We start from the raw sequence: 21714 nt of genomic DNA, 5'->3' as shown, positions 1-21714 counted from the left end.
ATTCGACTTTTGACCAGCGGCTTTCCTGGACGAGTATAAAGGTAGTTACTCGCTGCTCCATTGATATGTTCCATCCATCGTCTGCATTCTACTCACACTGTCAACTCGATCTGCTCATCGCTGGATTGCACTCATCTTCCACTCAAGCTCATACCAACAACAACAATAACAACAACAATAACTCCTCAACCACGCACCATAATATGTCGTCACCAAGAATCAACTTCCAGTCTCCTGCCTCCTCCACCCGCTCCGCCGACCAGCAGTCTGCGGAAGATGGATCCCGCCCCATGCGGTACCTCTCGCAGGAGAACGCCCTGCGCCTCCAGTGGGATGGTTTGGCGTCTCCGGCCATCAGCAACCGACGCCACATCTCCCTCGAGGTGTTCTCCAATGCACGCCACGGCGCCGCTTGGCTCAACACCCGCAGGGCCTGTCGATTTGACATGCACCCACAGTCCGGAGGCACGTGGCCCAACACGGTCACCATCCCGCACTCCCCTGGGCCCTTCGCGTACGAGTACCTCGGGTTTACGCCCGAGGTGGCCCGCAAGCTGTGGGCCGAGTACGCCTCAATGGCACCAGAGCTCGAGGAGCTGTACTTCGAGGGCGAAATCCAGACGGCACCGTTCATCAAGTGCGCGCTCCTCCACATGTGCGAGACGGGAGCTCGATGGGAAAAGGAAAGGCAGCATCAACGCCGACTGGCCAGCAGCTACGACCACAAGTTTTTCATCGTCGGCAAAGACCTCCGGTCCCGGTACCTTCTCTGCGACCCCAAGACGGAGCCACAGGATCCCATACGCGACGGCAGGGACCTCCTCACGACCGTCGGCATCAAGCCGGCCATCATCGACATCATCATGGACGACCGGTACGTCACCGAGCGCGCGGACCGCCCCGTCTTGGATTGGGCTCGCGATGTCGTCGTGCTGCGCAAGCGCTTCTTGCTGCGTATGGATGCGATTGTTGAGGATTTCTATGCGGAGCTCGACATCGCTCGCTTGGAGAATACCACGGTGCATCTTTACCTCCACGAGGACGTCATGTGACGCGTTTCCGGACAGCCGCTGCATGGAGGTGACGATGAATGCCCCGAGAGGCAGGGTTAGGATTCTTGGGCGGCTGCGGGTGAATAGTTGCTGTTAGTGTCGATTGGTTTTCCGCTTTTTCCATTGCCCTCTGATCCTCTCTTTTGCTTTCCCTCTCATGTTCTCATTTTTACGTCTTGCTACGCACTCGTTCGCTTGACATTCAAAATGTCTTTTTGTCCCGTTTCCTCTCGGTTCGATCTGTCGTCCTTCGTTAGACATTCAACACCCTACCCTTTCTTCTCTTTTCTGCTTTTCATCTTTGCTTTTCATTTTCGTTTGTTATGGCGTTGGTTTGGCACTGCGCTTGCATTGGGGTTTTTTTTTCCTTTTTACAATTATCCTTCTTTCCTCGATCGGCGTGTGGTCGTTTATAGCGATGGAAGATACCCGACAGTTTGATTCCGACATAAACAGTGTAGCATCATCTTCAATTCAAATAATTCATGAATGCCATGAAGCCGCGAGTACATGACGGGAAAACAAAGTGAGGTGGATGTCGCGTGCGAAAAAAACATTGACAGGATGTCGTCGAGGTCCTCAAGACAGGCCTTGCCGAGATAAGATAAGATGGCGGGCGATCTACCAGCCCAGCGTCTTATCCGATATCAACTCTTCCACGCGCTTCTCCACAGCCTTCACCCAGCCCACCACTCGACTCGTTGTGCGCCGTTCTCGCCCTCGAACCTCAGAGCCTCGTCCACGATTCTCCTCGCAGGCCACAAACCCAACCGCCCTCCGCACCTCACGCGCCGCACCAAAAACTCAACCCACACGGCGCCTCTCTCTTCACCACGGGCACCCCAACTCCCACCACCCCGCCAAGACAACAGCAACAAGCATGGGTTCCGTCGTGCTCCCGCACCTGCGGACCGGCTGGCACGTCGACCAAGCCATCATGAGCGAAGAGGAGCGGCTCGTCGTGATCCGCTTCGGGCGCGACTACGACCCGGACTGCATGCGCCAGGACGAGATCCTGTACAAGATTGCCGACCGCGTCAAGAGCTTTGCCGTTATCTACTGTGAGTGCTGTTACCTGCGCCTCATGGCGTGTGGGCTTGGGGATTGGGATTGGGATTGGGATTGAGCTGACTTGATTGACATTGGCAGTGTGCGATTTGGGTGAGTCCCACCTAGCTCGATTGAGGTGGGGAGGCACGCAGCGTCGAAACCGCGCGCGTGCTTCAGCTGACGCCTTTTGATGCGTACGGACGGATATGCTGACTGACGTCGTCGTGCTGTAGACGAGGTGCCAGACTTCAATCAGATGTACGGTGAGTAGTACACTTACGCCGCCGCGCTGTCCTTTCCTTCTTCTCCGCAGCACACCCACCCCGCTAACAACCCCTCCTCCGACCAACAGAGCTCTACGACCCCATGACCATCATGTTCTTCTACCGCAACAAGCACATGATGTGCGACTTCGGCACGGGCAACAACAACAAACTCAACTGGGTCCTCGAGGACAAGCAGGAGTTGATTGACATTATCGAAACCATCTACCGCGGCGCCAAGAAGGGCCGTGGTTTGGTCGTCAGTCCTAAGGACTATTCGACGAGATATCGGTACTAGAAATGTTGGTGCTCGCAGAGGGTGGTGGCGTGTTGGCCGTGATGAGTGGAAGTGGAGTGCCGGGGCTGGCTTTGATGGTTTTCTGGGGATTAAAGGCATGGACGGTGCTTGTGGTGTTTTGGGGTTCTGGGGTTCTTTAGGTCTGGCTTTGGGATTGTGCTTGCGAATGAGGCATTTCGATGGCATCATGGCTGCCGGAGAAGCGGCATCCGAACAAACGAGCTTGCGGGGTTAGTAACGGATTCTCGTTGGCTGCAAATCAGAAATGCGACGGCCACGGATGGCCAGTCGAAAGTTCGTGCAAACCATGAGTGGCTCATGATTGATTGAAAATCACACATAGGATCTCTTGAGCTTTTCGAATAGAACATGCAAGGCCATTGATGAGCGATGTCTTGAAACTTCTCTGGATTCTTGTCGCAAACGATGCGCTGGTCGTGGGTGTTGGTGTTGGTCTTCCAGTCGACGTGGGATTCATTGCGTGCGCTCGAAGCATGTGAGACTCCCACCCAAACTCCCAACTCCCACACCGATGCGCGCAAGACCAAGCTCGAAGCGGTTGGTTGGGTGTTGTGAGTTCATTCGTTTCTTTCGATCGCTACCGCGTAGTAGAAGTCGTCTTCCGTCCCACTATGAACCCCCCCTGGCGACCAAAAACGCACATGTTCGCCTGATTTTGAATTCCCACGAGAACCGATGAAAGGAGCCCCCCTCTAGCTTTGATCGACGTTTACATGACAACACCCGAGTTGGAGGCGATACGCTGTGGGTGCGGTTAGAAATTGCGGTCCTTCGAGACGTGCGCGTGGAGTGACTTACGGGCCACAGCTCAGCAGCCTCCTTGCCGACGGGGCCGGTGATGGCCGAACCCTTCATGTCACCCTTGGGGTTGACAATCTGCGCGAAAATCCGTCAGCAAACGTTCGCCCCAAAATTCCAGCCTCCAGAGGCAATTTTTCCGTTTCCTCTGGCCCCTCCAGATTTCGATTGTACGTACCACACCAGCGTTGTCCTCGAAGTAGAGGTAGATGCCGTCGCCCCTCCTCCAGGGCTTGCTCTGGCGGACGATGACGGCGGGCATGACCTTCTTCCTGAGCTCGGGCTTGCCCTTCTTGACGGTGGCCATGACCATGTCGCCGACACCACCGGCCGGCAGACGGTTGAGGCGCGCACCGAAGCCCTTGACGGAGATGATGTACAGGTTCCTGGCGCCCGAGTTGTCGCAGCAGTTCATGACGGCTCCGCTATTCCACAGTCAGCCCAATCCATCCTCGCTCGGCGTCGTGTTGCGCGTCTTGTTCGCTCCGGTCGTTCGGGCCTTTGGGGGGTTTCTGCTCGTCGACAGGTGTTTTCGGTGGGAAACGTACACAGGGAGACCGAGGGTCATCTTGAGCTTGTTGCCGGTGGCAGCGCGACTGCAAAAACGTCAGCATCTCATGTGCAACGCCGTTTCCACGTCCTCAAGTCGGGCGATCCGCGCATTTCGGTGGACGGGCATCCTCGAGGATGGAATTTGCGGTGAGGGCAACGTACCCGCGGGAAGCCATTGTGTCGGTTTACGAGGATATAACGGTCGGTGGGGGAGGAGGGTGGTGCGTCGTCGCGGGGATTGTCGTCGTCGGCAGCTCCAGTCGTATATCGAAAAGTGTTGGGTGCGAAGAAGCCTCGCTCGGCGCCTCGCTTATTCTGATTTTCCGCCGCGCTAACCCGTTTGGGTGTGGGGTGCCAGGCCAGGAACAAGCAATCCTCTCGCCTCATCAAACTACTCAGGTCGAATGCGACTCATTTTTCAGTTGCATTGTTCAAACTTCACCTTTCCACCTCTTGCCCTCATCGTCGACACTTGAGTTGAAAATCGCCAGGCAACATCACAGCAGCCAAGCATCCTCACAACAACACCATGACGGCTGTTCTCTTTGATCTATCTTGTCTATATCTGGGTGACCCTTATCCTATTCAACTGGATGATGCCTTGTCGCCCGGATAATCAACCTTCCTCAGCATTTCCCGATTGCAGCCGTCGATGTTCTGGATGCCTGCCAGCCCCATGCTCTGATCCAGGTCTGCGAGCAGTCCTTGCATCACGCTTTTAGCCCCAGCTTTGCCTGCAACTCCAAGGCCATAAACCCATGGCCTCCCAACACAGACACCCTTGGCTCCTAGAGACAAAGCCTTGATGACATCAACAGCTGTCCTGGCCCCGCTGTCAAAGAGCACCGTCAACTTGTCGCCGACTGCATCGACAATCTCTGGAAGCATCGTCAGAGACCCAATGGCTCCGTCAAGCTGCCTTCCACCATGGTTCGAGACGATGATGCCATCCACTCCGACCTCTGCTGCCTTCACTGCGTCCGCTGGATGCTGGATTCCTTTGAGGACAACTGGGCCGTCCCAGTGCTTTTTGAGCAATTCAATCTCATCCCAAGAATGCGAGGCTCCTGAGAAGGCCGTCGCCGCCCACTCTCTGCTGGCCATGAGAATATCCTCATCAACTTCTTTCCCGTGCTTTTCCTTGAATTTGCGCCTGAACACGGGATCCGAAAAGCCGACCGAGTTGCCAAGGCCCTTGACAAACGGAACATAGCCATTATCTAGGTCCCACGGCCTCCAGGCAAGTGTCCAAGTATCGAGTGTGACGACCAATACGGAAAAGCCATTTTCTCTTGCGCGCCGCAGAATTGATAGGGTGATCTCGTCGTCCAGAGGCCAATACAGTTGAAACCATCTTTTGCCATGACTACTCGCTTCCGCGACCTCTTCAATGGTTGAGCTCGCTGCTGTGCTCATGATATACGGCACTCCGAGCTCTGCGGCAATCTGTGCGACGCCCGTCTCCTTGTCTTGATGAAAAATAGACTGCACACCAATCGGAGCGAATAGAACCGGGCTATCGTACTGCTCCCCAAAAAACGTGACCCGCATGTCACGCGGTGTCGTAGGCACAAGCATGCGAGGGACAAGCTACAACACCATGGTCAGCTGCATCCATGCGAGCTGGACCTGAGGTCAAGCCAGAAACGAACCTTCCAAGATCTGAAAGCAGCCCGATTCGCGTCCATGGTGGCACGTTCCCCAGCTCCGCCACCCGCATAGGCATAAGCCCGCGCACTCGAGACTTCCCTCGCTTGAGCTTCCAGCTTGTTCGGATCAGTCGTCACGTCGGGAAATTGGCTTTGAAACATGCCCTTGGCATATATCTCGTTCTGATATTGGCCATATTGGCGCTCCGGCGGGCCAGACGCCTCCGGAGCTATCCTGGAAGACATTAGGAGCTCAACGAGAAAGACTGGAGGTTGATGCGAGTTCAAGGTTTGCGCAGGCGTTGCTACATGAGCATCGAGGATGATTGCTGATTTCAATCGGTTATCAGCCGTCCCTCGAAATTCGGCAGCTAGCTGGTCTCTCGTAATGCGCGTATCAAGTTTCCGCTGTCACTGCATGGGTGGACGAATCGGAGCATATGACGTATTGCGGGGAAGATCGGCATCTGCAACAAGCTCGCCGACTTCCTCGCTCTCACATGCAACGCGCAGCTCTCAACAAATCTTCAGGAAAAATCCAATTGATCAGTGAGTATGGAATTTAATTGCAGTGAAACGAAAATCTACAGGTCAAAACGCAATCAACATTCATCAAACAAACAACGCCAAGCAACTCCTCGCTCATGTACTCCCTTTTCCGTAGAATGTGAGTCATCAGGCAATGTCGTTGTTCACATATGCCATCAAAGCTGGCTCCGTCACGTACTTGGGGAAGTAAGCCAACACGCGGATACCAGCTAAGATGATTGTTCCAGAGGTCAAAATGGCGTCCGTCAGCGAAAGCTCGGGAGTGATGTAGAGAGGGCAGACCTCGTCCAGATCAATCCTCTTCACTTGGCCCGGACCGCCGTTGATCAAAGCATCCTTGACCAGAGCAAATGTGATGGGGTTGTACAGCATGGCAGCGTGGCCATAGAAACTGCCAGCTAGCTTTCCAGGACAAATGAGCTGCGGCTGGTTGTTTGTCACGCCCACGTCGCGGATGTCGAACCTGTATCCCGAGCCGCCCGAGCCTCCCTGGGGCTGGACAATCTCGTCAAAGAGGCCTGAGTAGAAGGTCGTCGTGGGCACCCAGGCCGAGCCCGAGTCCTTCTTGAGCATAGCCTGGACGTAGTCGGCCGTGTACTCTTGCTGTAGGACAGACGGGTCGCAGGGGCCGATGCCAGTGGAGCCGCCCAAGTTGAGGCAGAGGAGGTTGGCCATGACGGTGCCGTGGAAGTCGGGCGAGACGCCGAAAAAGTTGGAGACGACGCTGCGAGTGGACGGCCAGAATGTGAGGGCCCACTGCGCGTTCGGGCCACCCTGTGAGTAGGTGAGGATGCTTACGTTGCGGTTCGTGATGCTAGCGACGTAGTTGATGGCGTACGCGACGTACTCCGAGTTGACTTGCGCGTCAGGGAGCGAAGCCTGGGGAATGTTGAGCCAGAGCGGATCTGCATAGTCGACGTCTTTCAGCAGCTTTGCCCAGTTGTGCTCAAAGGTCTCACCGCCGTAGACGCCGGTGCCCGGAATGAGAATGACGGGATGCTTCTGGCCGTAGGTGAACTCCTCGGGGAAGAAGATGATTTCCCGCAGCTCGGCCTCGCTCAGCGAGTACGGCGCGTCCTTGGAGCCTTTCAGCGGGAACACGGGCTCAGACGGCTCCCTGGCGTTGTCGTTGGCAACAGAGCTAGTGCCGGTGGTTGGATCGACAATAGTCGTCAAGCTTCCCAAAGAAATGTCGGGGATGACGCCGGCCAAGATCTGCGCACCGAGCGCAGAGTACCAGTTGGACGGAGCAGAGCCCCAAATCGATTGGAGAGTCGACACGAGAGCAGTCACGTTGGTGGGAGCCGCCGTGGCGGGGACGGCAGAGACCAACAGATTCAGAATGTCGTTGGTGCTTGTGGCTTTGCTGATCTGCTTGGACAGAGTGTCGACTACACCGGTGAGAGCCTTGACCAGGCCCCTCTTTTCCATGGCGTCGACATCCTCGGTCGCTCCCATCAAGGCATCCGTGTTAGTCAGAGAATCGATGCCGCCAAAAGCTTCGGGGGTCTTGAGGAGATCGTCCGTGGGCAGAATGCCTGATTTCAAGAGATCACGGGTGAGGATGTTGAGGTTCGGGATACCATCAGTCAGAGCATTGGTGTCGGCCACCGAGTGGAGGTCGGGCGTGGGAACGAGTCCTTCACCCTTGGTCGGCAGCAGCGCGCTGGGCAAAAGACCCCTGGTAAGGATGTTCAAGTTTGGAGTCTCTCCCAGGGCATCGGTATCGACCACTGAATGAAGGTCCGGGGTGGGCACAAGTCCCTCGCCCTGAGTCGGCAGCAATCCAGCTGGAAGGAGACCCCTGGTGAGGATGTTGAGATTCGGAGTCTCACCCAGCTCATCAGTGTCCACGACCGAATGCAGGTCTGGGGTAGGAACAAGACCCTCGCCGCTGGTTGGCAACAAACCGCTGGGCAAGAGACCCCTTTCGAGGATGTCGGAGTCCGGAGTGCCTCCAGTCAGGGCGTCTGTGTTGGCCAAAGAACCGAGCTCTGGGGTGTCCAGGAGTCCCTCGCCACCGCTTGGCAAGATCACAGAAGGCAAAAGGCCCCTCTTGAAGCTGTTGGCGAGCTCAGTGACGCCGGGAATTGCATCGGTCTCGGAGGATCCGGTCAAAGCACCAGGAGCGGCGACGAGCTCGTCGAGCGCAGGCAAGAAGCCTTTCTTGACGACGTTGAAGCCTTGAGTTACTCCGCCCAGGGTAACGGTGTTGGCCAGCGAATCGACGCCTTTGGTCAGGTCCGGGGTGGCTCCAGTCAAGGCGTCCGTGTTCGTCATCCCGTCTGTGCCTCCCAGGGAATCAACACCCGCGATGTCCGGGGTGCTGGTCAGTCCATCGGTAGGCAAAATGGCGGATGGCAGAAGACCCTTCTTGACGATATTGAAGCCTTGGGTGACTCCGCCCAAGGTGGCAGTATTGGCCAGAGAATCAACGCCCTTTGTCAGGTCTGGGGTCGATCCAGTCAAGGCGTCGGTATCCGCCACGGAGCCCATATCCATGTTCTTCAACCCATCTGTACCTGCCAGAGAATCAACACTCGCCACATCCGGCGTAGTTGCAAGCCCGTTCGTGGGCAGAAGTCCCGAGGGCAGAAGGCCTCTTTTGAAGCTGTTGGCGAGCTGGGTGACTCCGGGAATCGCGCCATTGTCCAGTCCAGGTGCCAGGGAACCAGGAGCGGCGACAAGCTCATCCAACGCAGGCAAGAGTCCTTTCTTGACAATGTTCAGGCCATCGGTAGCGCCGGTCAAGGAATCCGTGTCTGTCAATCCATCTGTGTTGGTCAGGCCATCGACAGCCGTCAAATCGGGAGTGTTGACGAGCCCGGTGGTAGTAGGTAACGCAGGCAGGAGACCTTTCTTGACAATGTTGAGGCCATCAGTGGTTCCAGTCAGAGCGTCAGTGTTTCCTAACGAGTCAAGGGCCGAAAAATCGGGGGTAGCGATGAGTCCATCAGTGGGCAAAGATGGAAGGAGTGCAGGAGCCGCGTTGGCCGAGTGGAGAAGCAAAGTGCTAACAGACAGAACAGTGCCGAGCGAACGCATCTTGGAGAAGTGATGCAATGCAAGAACTGTGTGAGAGATGGAATCCTGCGAGGAATACCAATCTCTTTATCGTACCTACTCCTATGCACACAACTGCCGTCGCCTTTCGCACGAGGCATCGATCATGAAACTCTCCATGGCCGACTCCAGCCATGTGATCTGGCTTCTAGTCCAGCCCCAGCGTCGCCGCATCGTGTATCCAGGACTGGCCTCGGCCATCCGTGTTGCCAGGCAGCTGCGCCTCACCCCGAGAGCAAACTTGCACAATCTCATTCTAGACGGCAAATGGTGGGGAGGCTGCCATGGCCGTTTGACGTGTAGAGACGAGCATGCAGACTGGACTGTGGAGATGGTGTAGCGCTGACGAAATGGGGGACCAAAACAGCACCGGCGTGCGCCACATCGACCACTGCGCTTCCAGCCCTGTCCCCTTTCATTTTTCAATTGCGCTCAACTCCTGTTTCTTTCTCAAATCACTGTGCCATGAGCACAAATTTTCGTCTGCGCGGTCTTGAAGCTAATACAAGTCTTTGAGGCCGCGGTCTATCGTGAACTCTTTCTGCCCCCTGCACAACTCTTGAAATACCGCTTCGACGCCCTGGATTGGACTAGATTCCAGTATTTTCATTTGCAGCAGCGCCGGTCGTGCCTCTAGTCGAATTCAACCTTGTTACCTCAGCGACAACACCGGACTCGATTTCGAAGACGAGACTCGAATTGAAATCAATCACTGTAACATTTTTACTCATCACCAAAAATTCATTTGATGCTTCAACGACAAAATGGCGCCCATCTATTTACAAGGATCTCGAGCATTCAACAGGTCACATCATCGTCCGCCATTTTTCATTCCGACGTTAAATGCTTCCATTTGCACCGTTTGCGCCAAACCTCTTCCTGATCTCTGCCTGCACGGCCGCAGTGACCTCTTTCGTCTTGGCGTTTCCACCAAGGTCCTTGGTCACGATGCCGCTGGCGCAAACATTTTCAACGGCCAGCAGCAGCTTGTCGCTGGCGTCTTTCTCGCCGAGCCACGCAAGCATCTCAGCGGCCGTCCAGAACGTTCCGACGGGGTTGGCGACGCCCTTGCCCGTGATGTCGAACGCGGAGCCGTGGATGGGCTCGAACATGGATGGGTTCTCTCTGCTGGGGTCCAAGTTTGACGTCGGCGCAATGCCAATTGAGCCGGCCAGAGCGGCAGCCAGGTCAGACAAGATGTCGGCGTGCTGTTGACTCTTAGCGCAGGGGTTTGGAACAGAGACGACCAAGTCTTACCAGGTTTGTGGCGACAATCGTGTCCAGAGAAGCCGGGTCGAGCACCATCCGCGTCGTCATGGCGTCCACGAGCATCTTGTCAACCTTGACGTCAGGAAAGTCCTTTGCAACGTCTTTGGCGACTTCGTCCCACAGCACCATTCCGTGGCGCTGAGCATTGCTCTTGGTAACGACGGTGAGCAGCTTTCTGGGTCGGCTTTGCGCAGTTTGGAAAGCGAAGCGCATGAGACGCTCTACGCCGTGGCGAGTGAAAATGGAGACTTCGGTGGCAATCTCCCACGGCTTGCCGCGATGCGATCGTCCACCCTGACCGGCGTACTCGCCCTCGCTGTTCTCGCGGATGATGACCCAGTCAAGGTCGCCCGTGCCGCAGTTGCGCAGCGGAGACTGGGTGCCGCGAAAAACCTTGGTCGGTCTGACGTTGGCGTATTGCTGGAATGTTTGGCAAATTGCTAGACGCAGTCCCCAGAGCGAGATGTGGTCCGGTACGTCTTATGGGAGTAAGCGATTGGCCTTCGGAAACTGAAGCAGCAATTTAACTTGCCGGGTGCTCCTACTGCGCCGAAGAGAATAGCATCGTGCTTGCGCAGGTCGTCGAGTCCACCCTCGGGGATGTACTGGCCAGTCTTCTTGTACTGCTTGGAACTCCAGTCAAAGTTTGTAAAATCAAACTTGAAAGACTGCAGGGTTTCGGAGAGCGTTTGCAGGACCTCAATGCCCGCCTCAACAACCTCGGGACCAATGCCGTCGGCAGGAATGGAGGCGATCTTGTAGGTCTTGGCGGTAGACATGGTTGAGTGAATCGGTAAGTGAGTGTTCTTTGAACCATGACCAAGGAGTGATGGGTTCAGGCTGAACAAGGTGCCGAAGCGGGCGAGGTGCAGCAAACAGCGGCTGAAAGATGAGCCGAGAGAAAATGCCACGCACTGGCAGATCATTCTGTCGCTGACGTCACAACAACGACCGACCTCTCCTCTCTGGCGTCCTGGACACCCTTATGCATACCAATTCTCGTCTTGGACACGATACAGGCTTTCTCGCAATGGGTCGGAGAATCAAAAAGACTTGGCCCGGAGAGCTTGACCACCCTCAGTCAGCATCCTTGTCCGCATCTGTTGTAATCTTGGCAACGATGAATGAATCATTGAATCTGTCTAGCTACCTGCTGCTAATATATAATCCTGATCCTGGTCACGCTAGCTGTATTGGATCAGGTGACTTCGCTTATCGTTGATTCGGATGTCCTGAAGCCGGTCCGGCCAGATATCGGATCGTCTGCTGCCGATGCCCGCCCTCAGGCACAACAGCATCTCCTTGGCTTTCTTCAGTCAAGACACATCATTTTTTCAACACCGCCATGTCACCAGGAAACTCTGTACTTGCAACACAAAATTCGCTACGGTGGCAGTATGAGCGGAAACACTTCATCGGGAGCAGTGGGCCTCCCTGAGCCTTCCTGAGCTTTCCGTCGCCATGCGGATATCCCCGAGCCTGGTGTTGTTTCTCTGCGGGGAGACTTCCCAACTCCATGCGAACTAACGACAGAGGCCGAACTTGCCGACGCGACCTGCCGCTTCCCAACAAGGCACCATCCGAGAGGCACAGCTTCCGAGAATAAGCGGTGCAGGCTTTCGACAATAAAAGAAAGTGGAGTGGCCATCCCAATGTTGTCGGTACGCATCTGCTCTACAAGATATTGTCACGTGCGCAACTGCAAGAACCTGGATCTCGAGAAACCACAATGGCTTCTACACCGGAAATCGTCTTCGTCCCGGGTGCGTGGCAGCCGTCAGACTGCTTTGATCCGATCAGAGCCATCTTCAAAGAGAAGGGATATGTGACTCATGCCGTCGACCATCCGTCTGTGGGGGCGGATCCGCCTACGGGGACGCTGGAAGGCGACGTTGCATCTTTGAGACGGCTGCTCGAGCAGCTGATTGATGAAGAGGAAAAGGAGGTCGTTCTGCTGATGCACTCTTACGGCGGTGTGGTTGGATCCTGCGCCAGTGAAGGTCTTGGTCTCAAGCAGCGCCGCGCAGAGTCCAAGAAGGGTGGAATCCTCGTCCTCATCTTCCAGGCTGCCTTTGCCATTCCCAAGGGAAAGAGCCTCATGGACATGCTGCCCGGCGGCGAGCCTCTACCGTGGATGCGGAACGATGTAAGTCCCTTGGCCCCCCTCTCGTGTGTCTGAGCGCGGCAGCTGACGGTCGACCAGAACGGCCGCGTTTCCATTGAAGCTGACGCCTCTTTCGCAATGCCCGACTTGCCGCCCGCCAAGCAGCAAAAGTGGCACGCGCGTCTCACGCACACGTCGGCGGGCGTCTTTATCGGCAAATCGACATGCGAGCCGTGGCACGAAATTCCCACTGCCTACTTCATCTGCGAGGGCGACACGATCCTCCAGCCTGCTGTCCAGGAAATGATGGCTGGCTCTTTGGGCAATATATCGATCAAGCGCAACCCCGGCGCTCACAGCGCTTTCATTAGCTACCCCGAATTGAATGTTGAGCAGATCGAAGAGGCCGTTAGAGAGGCGCGGGAGAAACTCTAGAGCCAATGAGCAACTGCGATGAGCAACCGTGTAAAGGACAGGCGCTGGCGGACTCTTGTAAGCAAGACTGAAGAAGAAATTTCACATTGCGTTCATGTCTATTTGGTCTCCAAAGCGCTATGCAAAATGCAGTCCTATCCCGCCTACAACAGCGCAATACCAGTAAACGTGCAGGTGTCATCCAACAGCAGCCTCGTCCTATCACTTCCATCCAGATTGACCCTGTACAGACTGCCGCCCAGATCCGATACATAGACATGGCCATTAGCCGCATCTATCCGCAATCCGATCGCCTCGTTGAATTTCCTCGCCACAATCTGATGCTGGAAGCGTGCCTCAGTCAGCCCCTCAAAAGGCACAGCCGCGCCAGACGCACCAATCCGAATGCGGTTCAGCGAGTTGCCAAACGGCAGCTCGCCGCGGTCCGTCCAGTAAAGCGAGCTGCTCTCGGCGTGGAAATCCAAGTCGATGGGCTCCGGCAGGCCCTCCAAGACGCAATGGACGTCGGAGCGGGCGCTGGGCGACTGACCAGGCGGTGTGGCGATGTTGGCGCAAAAGATGCGGCCCGTGTTGCTCTTGGGCACGCCCTTTTGCGTCCAGAAGAACTTGCCCATCTGCGGCACTACCGTGATGCCGACGCACCAGCGGCTCAGATCGTTGCGCTGCGCCGCGTCTTTGCTGTCGCCGTTTAGGATCAGCGTCTCCAGGTCTGACCCGTCGTAGTTGCACCGCATCACGCGCAGCCCTTCGCGGTCGCTGAAGTACAGCTTCTGTGACGCGTGCTCGATCACGAGCTGCTTGGGAGTGTTGATGACGCCGCCAGAGACGAGCGTGCGTCGGTCGCTGCCGTCCAGGCTGGCTGAGTAGATGGCGCCGTCAGGAGCACCGGGCATGCCCATGCATGTCCAGAAGATGCGGTTCTGGGAGGGAGAGACGTCGACGCCGTCTGGCAGCAGTTCGTTCTCGAACAAAGTCCGCAGAATCTTGCCGTCAGATGAAACCTCGACCACTCTGCCTTGAGCGAAATTGGTTACTGGACCCGAAAAGCCAATGTCGAGAGCTATCAATTTGGGGGATGGAGCGGGTGGCTGCAGGGCGACAGATTCGATCAGACCACCCTTAGAGCCAAGCTTCTTCCCCAATTTGCCTTGCTCGAGGTAATGCTTGCGCAAGAAGTCTACGGGAACTGAAGGCAGACCACGCTCCTTGATGTAGTGCTCCTCAATCAGGGCGACAGTGTCGAGACCAACGACTTTGAGTTGTCAGTTGCCGAAATCGACCGAGAGAAGCAGAGTGAGCTTACTGTCCATCATCTTGCAAGGCTCGCTCTTCGGATCGAGGATGATCTGCTTCCACATGCCGTCCAGCTCCTCGGGAACAGAAACGCCCTCCGCCAGAATGGTCAAAACCTCGCGCTTAACGGCCGCCCACAAGCGATTGAAAATGAAGCCGCTCGACTCCTTCCTCGCAACATACGGACTCGCGCCGGTCTCCCTGAAGCGCTCAACGAGGAAAGGAAAGATTTCGGGCGCAGTAAATCCGCACGTCATGAGCTCGACGGGCATCATGGCAGGAGGCATAAAGTAGTGAGTGTTGAGCACGCGTCGCTTGGTGACATCGCTGATCTTTCCTACCAAGTCGGCGGACTTGTACGAAGAAGAGTTTGTGGCCAAGATGCAGTCTTGAGGAGCGAGAGCTTCCAGCTCAGCAAATGTGTCGATCTTGAGCTGTCGACTTTCGGGCACGCATTCAAACGCCAGCCAGGCATTTTGCAGGGCGGATGGTAGATCCTCGTGACCAGAGGCTTTGCCGGGCGTCCTGCCTGTGAACTTGACGTAGGTCGGGAGGTTTTCTTCAACGTACTTTAGCGCGGCGATGCGCTGCTGCTCGCTTGGCTCCCTGATGTTCACGGTGTACCCAGCGGCCACCCAGCACGATGCTTTCAAAACGTCAGACCGAGCTTGTAGAAGGAGTAGGGATTTGCCCACCGATTCGACGGCCGAGGACACCGCCTCCAATGACGGCAATAGGTCGCGTCTGATACTCTCGAGGAGGAGTCCATGATTCGGACATTTTGGCGGGCGACTTGTAATGATCGATGCGTCAGGAAGTGTGTAAAAAAAGGGGCGCGAGGAAAAAATGTGCTGGGATCCCACGTCGGCAGACGGACGCTTCGGCGCTTTCTTTTATACGGACACACCGAGCAGACGGAGATGCGATGATTCTACAGCTCCTTGAAAGAGCTGGTCACAGTGACGACTATCGAAGAGCTAGCAACTGGAGCAAAGGAGGATCTCGGAACTGCGCTCCGTCTCGCCTCGGACTCGGGGGCACCAAGGTTGCACTGCGTTCACTGATCAATCATACCACATTTTTTCTCGGAGGCGGACTCTTCCTGAGATTCAGGCTGGACGATGGCCGCGTGCACAAGTCAACTTCGGCCCGACGTTGGCGTTGATTGGTGGGGGTGTTCGAAAGACCCCTTTCCGGATGGTCAGAGCTCCCACTGAAAGCTCTGGACCGATGTCGAAGAGAAAACGAGCTAAGTTGATGACTGTCATCTTTGATACATAATTTTTCTCTGCCGTGATACAATTCTCGACGAACATGGCTCGGTGAAGGGCGATGTTGAGAGTGATCCTTGGAAGTGAGGGTGAAAGACTTGGGCGCCTGATTATTGACAGACCGCATGTTGGTATATCCTCGGAAGTTTCTCCGCGCGCAAGGGACCTAGAAAAGCAGCTGGAGAGCACCTCTCTGTGGAAGGAGCCTCGAAGCTTCGTTTGCGTCCGACTGTCAGCGTGCTGAAAGTGGTATCACGACTGCCTCGTGTCCCTCCTGCTACCTACAACCGACCGCCTCATTCTTTGGAGTCATGAGTCGACCTGATTCGGGCAGTCTCAATGTGAAGACGGCAGAGCAGTGCAGAAGCCAACATGGACATTCGTTCATTCCAGATTGTCCACGGATTTTGTCCAAATCTGCTCGTTGCTGCTTGCTTCCCTTGCAATATGATGTCATTGACTTGCTGAGGGAGAGCGCAAGCTGCGAATGGAAGGAGCATCTTTGACGATGCTCTTGAGCTCTTCGTGGAATCTCTGTCTCTCTCTCTCCCCCCCCCCCCCAACTCTTCATCACCCAATACCATCATCCATCTTACAACTCCTTGCATCAATCAGCTGGCTCTTTCTGGGCTGTCCGCATGTTGAAGGGCTTCATCATGTTTTTCACAGGCAGACTCAGCGTATTCCTATTTATCCTCTCCATCAATGTCCTCCATGCGCACGCTCACAATCGGGACTTCCACGGGTCGGCCAAATGGAAGTTGGCGCAGATTGCCCGGCAGGGATCCTCTCTCAGTTCGATCCCTCCGTGAGATGGCATGTTTGTTTCTTCAGAATGCTGATGCGACGTCCAGACGGAAGTGCAATGCCCAATGCTCAAGCTGCACCGCTCGGTGGAGTTGGAGAGACCTTTCGTGTTCAAGGCAGCGATGAATTGGTTGAGCCGGAGTACGTCGACATGCCCCTGGATCACTTTTTCGGCAGCACAAATGGCACATACAAGAACCGCTTTTGGGTTTCTGAAGCCAGCTACGTTGGTCAAGGGCGTCCAGTTTTCGTGTACGATGCTGGAGAAGCAAACGCAGAATCCTCTTTGCCATTCCTCGAGAGGGAGTCCTCCTTCTTCAGGAAAATGGTGGATGAATTCGGAGGGTAAGCAAGGTCCTTGACAATATCATGAAAGCCGGGGAACTGACTGCAGATAGCATTGGTATCATCTGGGAGCACCGCTTCTACGGAAAGTCTTCGCCGATCAGCAAGACAGACCCGACAACCGATGAGCACTACCGTTACCTGACAATAAAACAAGCTCTGCACGACGTTGCGGCTTTTGCTGCCAACTTCTCCCGTCCCAATTTCCCGACTTTCGACTTGACCCCGGCGTCAACGCCATGGGTGTTTGTTGGAGGATCTTATCCTGGAAGCCGCGCTGCCTGGATGCGGCAGTTTTATCCCCACATCATTTTCGCCTCTTACGCGTCGTCCGCCCCTGTTCAGATCGATCGCGACCTTGACAATTACTACGACCAAATCTACCGCGGAATGAATGCATATGGCTTCGGGAACTGCACCAAAGACATCCACGCAGCGATTGGTAATGTGGACAAGATCTTGAAAAAGAAAGACCGCAAGAAGAAGGCTGCTCTCAAGCAGCAGTTTCTAGGTCTCAAGGGGGACAAAATGATCGACGGTGACTTTGCCTTCTATCTCGCAAACATATTCAGCAGCTGGCAAAGCAGTGGCATGGACGGTGGCTTGCGCGAGTTTTGCGATTCGATCGAGACAGACGAGAAAGGCAGAATTGCTGGCCCAGAAGGATGGGCACAACGCCGTGGTGCAAAGTTCGCTACGAAGCAGTGGGCTATGGCTCCACGGCCACGGCAAGAAGGAGATGATGACTCGGCAGATTCTGAAAGTTGGGGTTTTCAGTCATGCACCGAGCTCATGGGCCGGCCAACTCCAAACAAGGGATCGATGCAGTTAGTGAGCTCCTTCTTACCACGGCCTGGACAGGACGCAATCGGATGCTGGCCTTTTTGGGTGCCGCAGAATGACACAAACAAACAATATGGTGGATGGAACATTCGACCCAGCAGAACTTTTTGGACAGCTGGAGAGTTCGATCCTTGGACGCCTTTCACCCCATTCAGCAAGGAGTCTGCTGCGCCACAGCCAAAGGTCACTTCCGAGATCCCGGATTGCAACGCAAGAGAAAAGGGTGAGATCTTTGGCCAATTAATTAAAAACGCAGAGCATGCCTTCGATTTCGGTTCATCCCCGGAGGCAGCGAAGACGACGGATCTCTTCACGGGTGCTTTGAAGCACTGGCTCCAGTGCTTCCATACGACGGGGCGGTACCCAAAGCTTGTGCATGACGATCATGAGCAGCATGAACATGACGATTCGGTATTTGAGTGCGGTGTGGAGTTGAACCCGAGTTGTGTCCGATGAAGACGATGGAAGACGTGGAATTAACTTGTCCTTGACCTAGAACCTGGCACCGATTCAGTGGTAGTTGTTTGTTTTCAGGGTGGTATCGTGGCGTTGGTTTTTCCTTAACCTCGAACCTGGCATCAATCCGTTTGTAATCCAGTCAAATGAAAGTATTATTGCAATGAAATGAAATGGTTCCTGGTGGCAAAGCTGTGATGTGTAAGATTGGAGGCGGAGAGCGGAGAGAAGGCGGAGGAATGGCAGCGGAAAGCTTGGCGCGTCGGCGTTTGTCAGCACGGACCGCATCGTCGCCCGCATGGATCCAGCGCCTCATCCGCCTCCACCACTTCTACTTCACGCGTTGCCTCTTCCACTCGACATCCTCAACCCAATCCGCAATCATGGCGAACTACCTCGCATCAATCTTCGGTACCGAGCAAGACAAGTAAGCTCCAACCTCTCACTGCTGCGAATCCCGCGCGAGCGCAGCAGTTTCGCAAAGTCCAGCCGCTAACTTTCGTGCTCGATCGCAGGGTCAACTGCTCCTTCTACTACAAGATCGGGGCATGCCGGCACGGGGACCGGTGCTCGCGCAAGCACGTCAAGCCGTCGTACTCGCAGACAATCTTGCTGCCCAACCTGTACCAGAACCCGGCATTCGACCCCAAGAACAAGATGAACGCGAGCCAGCTGCAGAACCACTTTGACGCGTTCTACGAGGACTTTTGGTGCGAGATGTGCAAGTACGGCGAGCTGGAGGAGGTGGTGGTGTGCGACAATAACAACGATCGTGAGTGCTTGCCCTGCCTGCCTGCCTGCCTGCCATGGAAGCAATGTTTGGATAGACAGACAGCAGTAGACTGACAAGTCTGGTGTGCTTGCAGATCTCATCGGCAACGTGTACGCGCGATTCAAGTACGAAGACAGCGCGCAAAAGGCGTGCGACGACCTCAACTCGCGGTGGTACGCGGCGCGGCCCATCTACTGCGAGCTGTCGCCGGTGACGGACTTCCGCGAGGCGTGCTGCCGACTCAACAGCGGCGAGGGCTGCGTGCGCGGCGGCTTCTGCAACTTCATCCACCGCAAGATGCCCTCCAACGAGCTCGAGCGCGACCTCACCCTCAGCACCAAGAAGTGGCTCAAGCTGCGGGGACGCGATGAGCGGAGCGTCACGCGCAGTCCCAGCCCCGAACCGACCAGGAAGAGATATTGAGGCGTGCGGTGCGTGTCATGTGAAGTGAAGAGTGGAATTGGGTTGTTCGCTGGCGAGAGAGAATGGAAGGAGGAACAAGCGCCGGGGGGCTTGGATACGCTGCGAGGACCGTCAGTCCCGGCCCTCCCAGGGCGTCGCTGTGAAGAGGCGCATCCGTCAGCAGCAGGAAGAGACCTGGAAATATGATCGCAACAGCGGCGTCGCCCCGGGCCCAGCCTCTCGGCAACGGCCTCCATCTCCGGGAGCCGACGGTCAATGAACAGCCCGACTTTGGCGGAGCACTTCTCTCTCCTACGAGCTTTTTACTTTCTCAAGGCATAGATGATCTGGCGTTTTTGGCGAACAGCGACGGATTATAAAAAAAGCGGAGCTAGCGGGCGGTGGTGGTGGTTGGAGTGACGCGCAGGATGGATGGATTGACCGATCGATCGATGATGAAGCAGTTGTCAGATACCTTTTCCAACCGACGATATTTCGAGTTCATTTGATTCAACTGAGCTTGTCTGATCAACGACGTGTCTTTACGGTACCCATGTGAAACAAGTGTGTAAGCAAGCATGTCTACCTCTCTCTTCAGCTGTCTGTCTGTATTGCAAGCAGCGTGTACTGCACAACATGGACGTATTACACTATACATGAAGCTCTCGCCCTCCCTTTGTCACCTTTTCCCCTCGCCCATTCATCCATTGCTCCCTCCATCTCCATTTCCCCGTCCTAACAATCCATCCTCTTCGCACCCGTTCTTTGCACATTTGCCGCGGGCCTGTGCACGTTGCTTCTTCTAGTGTGTTTTGCACCCTACTATACCACAGCAGCATACCATACCCGCATGCCCAGCCTTCCCTGTCGTGAGCCTGTCCTGGAGCTACACGCCCATCTGACAAACACACGCGCGCAAAGAGATATTATAGCATTCCACAAGCACACAAGCTCGCCCCGCCAGCAGGCACTCGCCGGCAAAAAAAGGAGAAAAGGAGAACAAAAAAAAAAAAAATTTTTTTTTGAAGAGTCGTTCCCTCCTATGCACGAAAATTGGAAACTGGAGAGTAGAACGACGAAGAAGCCAGAATGAGAAGAGGAGGTAATCAAGGAAGAAGGGGGTGGAGAAGTCAACGCATCTGACTGCGTAGTCGGTTGTGGTTTTTTTTTTTTTTTTTTTTTTCTTTTTTTTGGGGGGGGGGGGGGGGGGGGGGCTTTGTTTGGGTTTGATCGAGCTTTGGAATTGAACGTTGGACGTTGAATGTTGATGCGGGATGGATGGAAATGCGCGAGAGCGAGGCGCGCCGGCCGTTTGACGCGCCGGTTCCGTTGGTTTGCCAGGTCGCTTGGTTGGTTGGTCGTGTTGTCTGTGATTGAATCGGACGCGATGGTTGCGAGTTGGATGCAAGGTGGAGGTCGATGGACAGCGGTTGTCGACTGCCAGCCATTGAACTCCTCCCCACTCCATCCCTCATGTGCATCAGTAGCAGCGCCAGCGCCAGCGCCAGCGCCGCTTCTCCCCACTACTTCCCCTTTCTTCATCTCTCTCTCTTTCTTTTTTTCTCTCATGACAGACTGCCTGTCTTGCCGACACAACCATCACTTAATAATACCCCTCCCGTGCAGCACAAGCAACACGGCAACAACAGCACCGACCAGCCCGGCAAACAGCACCCAAAAAAGCCAGCAGATGAGCGTGCGCCGCGCCTTTTTCGCGCGTTGGCGTTCGAGCCAGGACGGTCTGTCTCCCCGTTCCATCAGCACAAAGACATCTATGGATTTTGGAAGGGAGTGGATGTGTGCCACAATAACGTACGCTTCTCTCTCCTGCGACGGCGACGGGAAGACCGATTTGCGTTTCTCCGTGTCTGCCTGCGCTTGCGCTTTTGCTTCTGCTGCTGCTGCTTGCTCGACTTCGCTCGCGTGCACGGCGGCGCTGAAGCGCTTCCAGAAGTAGGGGTCGCGGATGGCCATGTGTGATTGATTGATTAAACAAACTACCAACGTTGATGCTGGACGAAGCAAAATGATTGGATGCAATGGATGAAGTAGGTAGAGTCGAGTGAATGGTCCACCGGCCAGCGCGGCGACGGCTGCTGCTGCTGCTGCTGCGCGCAAGTGCGTGTTTGGTCGTGGTTGTGGTCGAATTGTAATTTGACAATCAATCAAGCAATCAGAAAGCGAAAGACTGTGAGATCATCTGCTCTTCAACACCTCTCTTCCTTCTCGAATTTTGCAGTCCTCAAGCCAGCGAGCTGAAGAGAAGCGGGAATGGCCGGCGGAACAATCCGCGATGATGGTCGGCCTAAAGCGGTGATGAGGCAAGGCAAGTAGCGAGCGAGCGAGCGACGGGCGGACAGATGGTCGATGTTCGGGATCCGCGCCGGGGTACCTGACGATGCGATGAGATGCGATTCGACGC

At 55.4% G+C, this 21714-nt stretch overlaps 11 protein-coding genes across 11 annotated transcripts; 5 read left to right on the top strand and 6 right to left on the bottom strand.

The window, feature by feature from the left end:
- Window positions 1–97: 97 nt before the first annotated feature.
- Window positions 98–1607, top strand: IWZ02DRAFT_438152 (uncharacterized protein). Its single transcript, XM_066766703.1, has one exon. It carries the CDS (start codon window positions 277–279, stop codon window positions 1147–1149), a length of 873 nt encoding a protein of 290 aa, XP_066626703.1. The 5' UTR covers window positions 98–276; the 3' UTR covers window positions 1150–1607.
- Window positions 1608–1712: 105 nt separating this feature from the next.
- Window positions 1713–3037, top strand: IWZ02DRAFT_438150 (mitosis protein DIM1-domain-containing protein). The gene is made up of 4 exons (XM_066766702.1): window positions 1713–2113; window positions 2202–2213; window positions 2336–2365; window positions 2455–3037. The coding sequence occupies exons 1-4, from the start codon at window positions 1933–1935 to the stop codon at window positions 2661–2663; spliced, it is 432 nt and encodes a 143-aa protein (XP_066626702.1). The 5' UTR covers window positions 1713–1932; the 3' UTR covers window positions 2664–3037.
- IWZ02DRAFT_438145 (60S ribosomal protein uL14) lies at window positions 3038–4297 on the bottom strand. Its single transcript, XM_066766701.1, has 5 exons — window positions 4197–4297; window positions 4031–4078; window positions 3661–3907; window positions 3483–3560; window positions 3038–3426 (listed from the first exon to the last, which is right to left on the bottom strand). Exons 1-5 carry the CDS (start codon window positions 4208–4210, stop codon window positions 3394–3396), a joined length of 420 nt encoding a protein of 139 aa, XP_066626701.1. The 5' UTR covers window positions 4211–4297; the 3' UTR covers window positions 3038–3393.
- Window positions 4298–4447: 150 nt separating this feature from the next.
- IWZ02DRAFT_438142 (FMN-dependent dehydrogenase) lies at window positions 4448–6087 on the bottom strand. The gene is made up of 2 exons (XM_066766700.1): window positions 5687–6087; window positions 4448–5624 (listed from the first exon to the last, which is right to left on the bottom strand). Exons 1-2 carry the CDS (start codon window positions 5927–5929, stop codon window positions 4620–4622), a joined length of 1248 nt encoding a protein of 415 aa, XP_066626700.1. The 5' UTR covers window positions 5930–6087; the 3' UTR covers window positions 4448–4619.
- IWZ02DRAFT_438140 (lipase B) lies at window positions 6088–6986 on the bottom strand. Its single transcript, XM_066766699.1, has one exon. The coding sequence runs from the start codon at window positions 6905–6907 to the stop codon at window positions 6359–6361; it is 549 nt and encodes a 182-aa protein (XP_066626699.1). The 5' UTR covers window positions 6908–6986; the 3' UTR covers window positions 6088–6358.
- A 3148-nt stretch (window positions 6987–10134) lies between these two features.
- On the bottom strand, window positions 10135–11343 carry IWZ02DRAFT_369418 (uncharacterized protein; the record flags this gene model as incomplete). Its single annotated transcript, XM_066764432.1, has 3 exons — window positions 10135–10503; window positions 10553–11043; window positions 11076–11343. The coding sequence occupies 3 exons, from the start codon at window positions 11341–11343 to the stop codon at window positions 10135–10137; spliced, it is 1128 nt and encodes a 375-aa protein (XP_066626698.1).
- Window positions 11344–12188: 845 nt separating this feature from the next.
- On the top strand, window positions 12189–13175 carry IWZ02DRAFT_714 (Alpha/beta hydrolase fold-1). The gene is made up of 2 exons (XM_066771117.1): window positions 12189–12710; window positions 12768–13175. Exons 1-2 carry the CDS (start codon window positions 12294–12296, stop codon window positions 13101–13103), a joined length of 753 nt encoding a protein of 250 aa, XP_066626697.1. The 5' UTR covers window positions 12189–12293; the 3' UTR covers window positions 13104–13175.
- On the bottom strand, window positions 12995–15320 carry IWZ02DRAFT_685 (uncharacterized protein). Its single transcript, XM_066771068.1, has 3 exons — window positions 15092–15320; window positions 14407–15042; window positions 12995–14355 (listed from the first exon to the last, which is right to left on the bottom strand). The coding sequence occupies exons 1-3, from the start codon at window positions 15174–15176 to the stop codon at window positions 13247–13249; spliced, it is 1830 nt and encodes a 609-aa protein (XP_066626696.1). The 5' UTR covers window positions 15177–15320; the 3' UTR covers window positions 12995–13246.
- Window positions 15321–16502: 1182 nt separating this feature from the next.
- Window positions 16503–18118, top strand: IWZ02DRAFT_428816 (serine carboxypeptidase S28-domain-containing protein; the record flags this gene model as incomplete). Its single annotated transcript, XM_066765942.1, has 2 exons — window positions 16503–16819; window positions 16873–18118. 2 exons carry the CDS (start codon window positions 16503–16505, stop codon window positions 18116–18118), a joined length of 1563 nt encoding a protein of 520 aa, XP_066626695.1.
- Window positions 18119–18501: 383 nt separating this feature from the next.
- On the top strand, window positions 18502–19313 carry IWZ02DRAFT_368437 (uncharacterized protein; the record flags this gene model as incomplete). The annotated part of the gene is made up of 3 exons (XM_066764377.1): window positions 18502–18545; window positions 18634–18890; window positions 18985–19313. 3 exons carry the CDS (start codon window positions 18502–18504, stop codon window positions 19311–19313), a joined length of 630 nt encoding a protein of 209 aa, XP_066626694.1.
- A 1578-nt stretch (window positions 19314–20891) lies between these two features.
- Window positions 20892–21266, bottom strand: IWZ02DRAFT_428814 (uncharacterized protein; the record flags this gene model as incomplete). The annotated part of the gene is made up of 1 exon (XM_066765941.1): window positions 20892–21266. One exon carries the CDS (start codon window positions 21264–21266, stop codon window positions 20892–20894), a length of 375 nt encoding a protein of 124 aa, XP_066626693.1.
- Window positions 21267–21714: the final 448 nt, after the last annotated feature.

The sequence above is a fragment of the Phyllosticta citriasiana genome (assembly GCF_038021145.1).
Source record: "Phyllosticta citriasiana strain CBS 120426 chromosome Unknown IWZ02scaffold_1, whole genome shotgun sequence".
Lineage (NCBI taxonomy): Eukaryota > Fungi > Ascomycota > Dothideomycetes > Botryosphaeriales > Phyllostictaceae > Phyllosticta > Phyllosticta citriasiana.
This window is presented reverse-complemented; position numbering and strand designations above follow the sequence as displayed.